Source organism: Benincasa hispida, chromosome 7 (assembly GCF_009727055.1).
Source record: "Benincasa hispida cultivar B227 chromosome 7, ASM972705v1, whole genome shotgun sequence".
In the NCBI taxonomy this organism is placed as follows: Eukaryota; Viridiplantae; Streptophyta; class Magnoliopsida; order Cucurbitales; family Cucurbitaceae; genus Benincasa; species Benincasa hispida.
In genome coordinates, this window is record NC_052355.1 from 20,852,896 (window position 1) to 20,860,790 (window position 7,895).

At 28.6% G+C, this 7,895-nt stretch overlaps 1 protein-coding gene across 2 annotated transcripts; it reads left to right on the forward strand.

Moving 5' to 3' along the window:
* The first annotated feature begins 3,913 nt into the window (after positions 1 to 3,913).
* On the forward strand, positions 3,914 to 7,174 carry LOC120081166. Of its 2 annotated transcripts, none has more exons than XM_039035849.1 (6): positions 3,914 to 4,074; positions 4,155 to 4,221; positions 5,247 to 5,345; positions 5,452 to 5,550; positions 6,214 to 6,339; positions 6,625 to 7,174. In XM_039035849.1, exons 1-6 carry the CDS (start codon positions 4,045 to 4,047, stop codon positions 6,768 to 6,770), a joined length of 567 nt encoding a protein of 188 aa, XP_038891777.1. In that variant the 5' UTR covers positions 3,914 to 4,044; the 3' UTR covers positions 6,771 to 7,174. The 2 variants fall into 2 exon arrangements, with proteins under 2 accessions (XP_038891777.1, XP_038891779.1); XM_039035851.1 differs by having other exon boundaries at positions 3,976 to 4,074; positions 4,166 to 4,221.
* The last annotated feature ends 721 nt before the right edge of the window (positions 7,175 to 7,895 follow it).

Here is a 7,895-nt window from a genome sequence, read left to right on the forward strand (position 1 = left end):
GATCATAATGTCGTTCTAATTTGAAAAGGTCATAGCAACAATGACAGATGTAAAATGTCTTAAAATTATTGGAATGGCTACCCATCGGTAGACAGAAGAAACTCATTACAAGCCAAGTTGCGAATCTTGCTCTTTTAAGACGCTTTGCGACTCTGCCTAAATGTGCAAACAGTTCTATAGAATTGCCATGTCATTAAAACAGCCTAGAAGAAAAAAATTGTCAGTTGCACGGTAACCGATCGAAAAACTCACACCCTTCAGAACTGATATGCTTGAAAAACTATGAAGGAAGAAGAAGAATTCATAGAGAAGAAGAATTCTGTGAAAATATCTTGTGAAAATATCGAGGACTAACTGTGACGCAAAACCAACGAGGAAAGAAGTGCGCATAACTCAATAACTTAAATATTCCATTTAAATTCATCTAAAATTTTAGAATGTTATACTATTGGATTTAGAGAATCGAGGAATAAACATCGATACATTTTACTAATTTTTTTCATCCTTAAATTGAAAAAAAATACACATATATTTTTTTTTCAATTTTGTATCTAATTAATAGGTGTTTGGTAAACAAATTATATAAATTCCATAATGATTTTGGGTTTTGTTGACCAATTTCCAAGCATCTCTCTGCCACATGGCTACCAAATTTACTCTATGCTAAATTTCCCCTCCAATCGTCCCACTATGTGTTCTGTTACATCTTCGATGCAGGGCCCAATTACATGTTGAATCACATAGGTTTTATATGGACTGAAGTGGTCGGTTTACAACAAGGAGGAACCATTAAAAACCAATTTAGTTAGGTTTCGGCTTTTGAACTGAACCTGATTCGATTTGATTTATAATAATTTTTTATTTTTATTTTTAGGTTAGGGAAAAAATATTTGTTTAAATTAAAATTAAAAAAATAAAAATAAAAGTTAGAAAGATACAATCAAATGATTTGTCCCTTTTATTTGATAGTTAAATTGATATGTGAAGCATTTTTATTTTAATTATAAAGATTAAATCATTGGTAACACTATCTATTTATCATTTTAAAATTTTATTATTTTATTATTTTTAAATAATTTTTAGATTTAATTTCCAATTTTTACATTAATTTTTTATTAAAAAAATTTATCAACCACCAGATTAACCAATACAAAAAAAAATTGTCCTATCACATTAACCAATTCAAACATTTCAAAATAAAATAAAACTAATATTTGAAAGGCTAAATTAAGCCTCAATTTTTCATCCACTATTTAATCCTCTTTTTTTTTTTTTTTTTTTTTTAACTAATTTTAATAATTTTGAATAATTTTGCTTCAATTTTTTTATACATTTTTTGGGTAAATCTATGTCCATATTCATTTTATTAAAAAAAAAAAAAAAAGTTAACATCATTTGTGTTTTTTTTCACACATTCGATTTCTTTATTAAGGTATTGTTTAGTTTTCAAAAAAAAAAAAAAAATCTTTTAAATTAAAGTTTAAAATTAAAAAAAATCAAATCATCCAAATTAAAATACCAATTACATTTTTTATCCAAGTAAGCACAATTTTTTTAAATATTTTTTTTTTACTAAGATGGTTATCACAATTTTTTTAAAAAAATTAGTACAAAATATATTAATTTATATGTTCTTTTAAAAATGTTTAATTTATATATTTTTAATAATACATTTTAAACTTAATTAAAATAGTTTTTATTTTTCTTCACCAAATAGCCAAAATTTTAAAATGTTTTTTTATGACTTATTTAAAGAATAAAACTATCTCATGAATCAAGGTTGTATTATTAAAAAATCTTATAAGTTTTCTTTTTAAATTTTACACAATACATGCAACGTACATAGTATCAAATTAGGAATAATAAAAGTGGAGGTGATGACCTTATGGATATCTAATAAGATTTTGTTAAAAAATATTTTAATTGATAAAATTAATTTTTGAAATAAATTGACAAAACGTTTTAAAATTAAAAGTTGAAAGTAATAGTTTTTTAAATATATTTTTTAGAGTAGGGTAATCTAGTAGATGGGAGGCGATTAGAAGTTAGTGTGAGAGATAGTTTAGTTCTAAGATTGGCGAACCTATTACTTAAAAAAATAATTTAAGTTAAAATATATTTTGATTCTTGTATTTTGAGTTTCATTCGTGTGTAGTTCATATACTTTTAATAAATTTTAAAATTATCACTACTATTAGTTTATTATTTTTCTAAAAAACAAACAAAAGTATTCTTAAGTATTATACGAATAAATTTTAGCAATATAAATGAATTTCTATACAAATATGGATGTAAGATTATATATATATATATATATATAAATAGTATTTTATCTACATCAAATGTAATAGTCATATGTAAGAAATTGTAAAATATATTTGAAGGCTTTTGATTCACATCTCAACATAGTGTTAAAAAGTTGGAAAAATATTTGTGTAGTTGAACGGTGGAACAAAAAGTTAAACAAAGAAAAGCCATAAAAAATTCGTACTTTTTGGTTACAAAAATTAGACTAGATACATTATTCAACTTAACTTTGCATGCTAAATGTACCCTAAAAAATTTAAGAAAATTGATAGCAGGTGTTCAAGGACATAGATATTACATAAATTTGATAAGATTTTAAATAGAAGTAAACAAGGGTACCCAAAAAAACAAAAGAGGAAGAACTGATATTAAATATGTATTATTGGCCAAAAGATTAGAAATCTAAATCTCCACTCTACATATGATTGATCAACCGCTAGATTTTTATTAAAATTGGTAAGTTTTGAAAAAGTTAATAATGATTAATTTATGCATTAATCAAATTTAAATACATGAAGAACCTAGTATTATAAAAACATGTGAATTTTAGAAACCATAACATTAGCTTTTCGTCGATATGTCAATATTTTCATCGATATTTTCATATTCTTATGGATTCGACATCGACGTGGGGTGAATCGATATTTCTATTATATCATAAAAAAATCCATTTAACATAAACATTAAGCATCTATATGCCACTGTTATAAATATAATATAAATATAGACATGTTAACTTGTTTGAAAATCATAAAATGTTTATTTATTAATATAAATTTATTTTTAAATATTTTATTTTCATATATTTTCTAGAAATATCCATCAAAATCGATCTTTTATTGATATTTTTATAGTAATTTCCGTAAAATTTGGACCTAAATATTTTCATTGATATCGACATTTTAAACCTTGATAGAAGCTTTTAAGACTACTTTTTGTTAACAAAAATTGAGTTTTATTTAATAAAATTGAAAGTTTAAGAGCGGTAAAAGTTGAAAATCTTTTCTTTTCAAAACTATTAAATATATGGTTAAAAAATCTTTGATTGTTGAACTTTCCAATTTAGTCCCTAAACTTTAGTTGACAACAATTTAATCCTTATACTTTCAATTTTATAACAATTTAGTCTTTATATTTTCAATTTTGTAACAATTTAGTCCTTAAAATTTAACAATCAACAATTTAATCCTTATCGTGAAAAATATTAATATGATTTAATGAAATTTCATAAGGCATAGATTGATAAACTTATCGATAATCAAGTTTATTTACAAACTATAAAGACCAAGAACCCATTTGGATTGACTTGAGATTTTTTAAAAAGAAAAAAACTCATTTTTATTTAAACACTTTTGACAAAAGCAGTTGAAAATACACTTCAAAAATTATTTTAAAATACAAATGACCATTATTTATTAAAATTTAGGAACTAATGGTTATAAATTTGAAAATGAAAATACAGCTTCTAACTAAAATTTAGTCGCACACTTTTATGAAAGTTCAGGTTTGCTGTTTAACCTTTCTTTTTTTCCTTTTTCTTTTTTCTTTTTTCTTTTTTTTTCCCTCATTTAGTTTGGATTTTAAAATTTTGTTTTTTGAAATTGGGTCATTTCATAGTCGGCCCAAAACTCAAAGCCATAAATCCGTAACGGCGACGGAGCAGGTCGCATTTCACAAACGGAGTCAGACCCACAGTGGCGGAGGCCGGAGCCGGTGGCCGATTCTTTGTTCTTCACCATGCGCATAATCGCATCAAAGCTAACCACTGTAAAATTCTCCTCTCTCTCCAACTTCCTATTTTGAGAATTTTCGTCCATGGTTCTTCCCCTTACTTAAATTAGTTTCAGCATCTGTGCAGAAGGGAACCTGTGCGAACCCTGCAATTTCGCACTTTTTCAGCTTACGACGAAAGAGGTAATTCTTGGCTCAGTTGATTTTCTTTGAAAATGATCGACTCCTTTTCTGTTATCTGAAGAAATGGATTGTTTGGTCGCTTAGATGATGCACTTTAAATGGGATTTAAAGAATTCCTTAGAATAGGAATTTCAAGCCCTCAATTAAGGATTCTGTGAAAACCTAGATATAAATGTCACTGAAGTAGGGATGTTGACATGATTAAGTATTTTAGATTTGTTGATTAAGTTACGAATATTATTGTTAGTATTTATGTTGCCATTGTTGATAATTTTTTGGCATTTTAATTTTCAGCAATATTTGTACAATATATTAGCAATACTGGTTGATCTGTAACGTTGATGTTGTTCATTTGATTTATGATAATATGAATGGATTATTATTGGTTAAGTTATCCAAAAATCCCCTGATGGGGTTGGTTTCATTTATATCCAAAGCTTTGAAAAGTTTCATTTTAATCAAGTTTGAAGTTTGTTTCAAAACAACCTTTGTATATTTTTGTCGTGAACAATTCTAAACACATACATGGAAAAGAATAAAGAAAAATGATGCATTTGTCAACCATACCTATTGTCCTCTTCCTCCAATCAACTTCACGCCCCCAATTTGTTGTTATTTCATCTATGCTTTTTTTGCTAACCTTAACTCCTAAATTTACTTCTTACATGTTTAGATTTCTTCACTTAAGCAATAAATAAACATACACAAACTTTTTCGTCTTATTTTCAGGGGTATTTTGAATAATTTATCAATTTTTATTATGTCGATGGATTTTATACTTGGTTCTAACTACTAAGTGCTGGGGGACAGTACATTTGTGGGTTTTTTTTTTTTTTTTTTTTTTTAAATTTTTAAATTTTTAAAATTTTAAATTACAGTTCTGGTAATTTTTTAAGAATGATATTGTGATATAACTTACTCTCCAATCTAAAAGGGATATTTGCAATCTGCAAAAGTAACTAGATGAGTTCCATGCTTATTGTCATTGTTTTTGAACGCCTGATTGAGATTTTAGTTAATTTCAGAGATTGAGAAAGAGGCGGAAAGAAAAGTAGGATGGTTATTAAAGCTAATCTTTGCTGGGACTGCGACATTTATTGGTTACCAGATTTTTCCATACATGGGTCAGAAATTCTGTCTCCTAATTGCTTTTTGATTTCTTTGGATGTGAAGTGTTTCTAGTTTTCAAATCTTTCACGGTGTTATCTTGAGTTAAATTTGTTCTTACAGGGGATAACTTGTTGCAGCAATCCGTATCGCTCTTGCAAGTTAAAGATCCATTGTTTAAGAGGATGGGAGCGTCTAGATTGGCTCGCTTTTCGATTGATGGTACTTCTACCTACCTCCTCTTATTTTCCTCTCCTAAAATGGTTATATCTTTTGAAACTATTGATTGTTAAACTTATCTCATACTTTTATATGTTGTTGGAACTTTTCCTGGGGTCAACAATGCCATGCCTGCTCTCTTTCTATGGTAGATCTTGTTAACCCATCCCATTTTCTCCCCAGGATTCTATATAAAAATATTTTAAGACCTTTTTCTTTTATTGAGATTCAGTAATCTTGACACCAACATAAATACATACAACGGTAGCTAAAGCGAAGATTTTCAAATTGAAGATGAAGCTCTTTTGTACTGCAACTTAGAGAAGTGTAAAATGCTGCATTGGAAGATAAAAGAAGCATCTTTCAAGAAGGGATCATAGATTTGCACTCTTTCTACCTTAGAAAATTGACCTTTAACTGAAATACATTTTGCAGCTTTTGCTTGCTAAGTTCTAATGACACTTTTTCAAACTTTTTCCTGGTGCATTTGATCAAAATTTGCCAATTTAGAAGTCTAACTAGAAAACATCAAAAGTTTAGACAGTCTGTCTCTAGTTTTACCTGAAACCTGATTGCACTTTTATTGGTAACTTTAAGAATCATAACTGCCTTTATAGTCAGGGAAAGCCTTGTTGAGTTTATGGTATACTTTCTTTGCAATTACAGATGAAAGAAGGATGAAAATAGTGGAGATAGGTGGCGCTCAAGAGCTCTTAAACATGCTCGGGGCTGCCAAAGATGACCGGACACGTAAGGAAGCTTTGAAGGCTTTACATGCCATCTCACATTCAGGTTCAAATTCTAATATACTCATATATTACTTTAATTTATTATTTAAACTTTAGTTCGTCTTATTCACTTAGGATTCAAGTACATAAATATCATTAACTCATTTGGGTTTGTGATATGCATGTTGAGCCATGCTCGCTTTGGCCAGTTGAGTCTTAATCTTGAAACTAACACAATGATTTAGAGCTTCCTAATATGCCTAGAAACAGCGACGATGTTGGTGGTTTTACATCCATTTTGAAACATTCATTTTTCATACTTAGTTTTCTCCTTTGTTATATTTTTCAGATGAAGCTGTTGGTGCCTTGCATAAAGCAGGGGCAATCTTGGTTATTAAATCTACTCCAGATTCGGCTGAAGATATGAAAGTGAACGAGTACAAGTCAAACCTAATGAAGAGATTTAGAGATCTTAGCTATGATGTTTCATCTTGACAAGTAAGAATTTTATTTCTTTCTTTATTATTATTATTATTTTGAGAGAGAGAGATAGAGAACAATAACACTTACTGGCGATGTGAGGAGGACGGTACTGCAGCCTGACGTCATTGGAGGGCGGAGGCACCTTGGGCATGAGAGATGGATTGAGGGAGATGGGATCGAGAGAGGAACCATGCAAAAGAGAGGAGGGTGGGGGGAAGGGTTTTGAAAGAGAAACCTCTTTTTTATTTGTTCATTGAAATTTAACGCTACTAATTTCGATCGTGCTTTTGCTCTCATACATATTCTTCTTGTTCTCATGTCCTCTATTCGTTTTTCTCTTGCTCGTGTTTCTTGTCTAGCTTGCACTCTGGTTGAGGATTCTATAAAAAACTTTCAATCTTGCTTTTCCTATCATACTTCTCATTCTCACGTCCTCCCTTCGTTTTTTTGCTCTCGCCTCGATCATCTATACGTACACTCCATTTCAATAGAATGCTGTGTCCTATACACACCTGATTTTCACTGTCGAGTTGATGATGTTTGAATCGTGTTTTGAATAGGTGGAACAACGTTTCAAAGTTGACAATAAGAAATTCTTTTACATGTTGAGAGGTTTGCTGAAATAATCTCTTTACATGTACATAATTTTTTCCATATTGATGAGTAATATTGGTAGATATAACTTATTTTTTCATTAGTAATGATAAGTGGGTTAAATTTTATTTGCCCCAAAAATTTGGGTCAATTCATCAATATTCCCCAAACTTCACCACCTTTCCATATTTGTGAAGAAGAATGAACTTTTAACTTAAATTATAAGTTTAGTTTCATTTGTCTGGTTGGGAATGACTTTGGGTTTTTGGTTCATAGCAAAAGAAAAATGAAAAATGAGTTAATTTTTAATACCTTTCTCTTTAATTATTTTAATAGTTTTATTAGCATTTATTTAAATTAATTCCAAGAATTAATTAGTGGAAAATTAACTTGTCAGTTAATTCTAAAACAGTTTTCATTTATTTCTTCAATTATTTTTCCTTAAAAGTCTTCTTAGTTGTGAAAAAAAAAAGAGAGAGAATGTTTGGTCTTTCTTCATATGTTTTTCCTCTAGATCTAAACATTTTTTCCTTTGATTCCAAT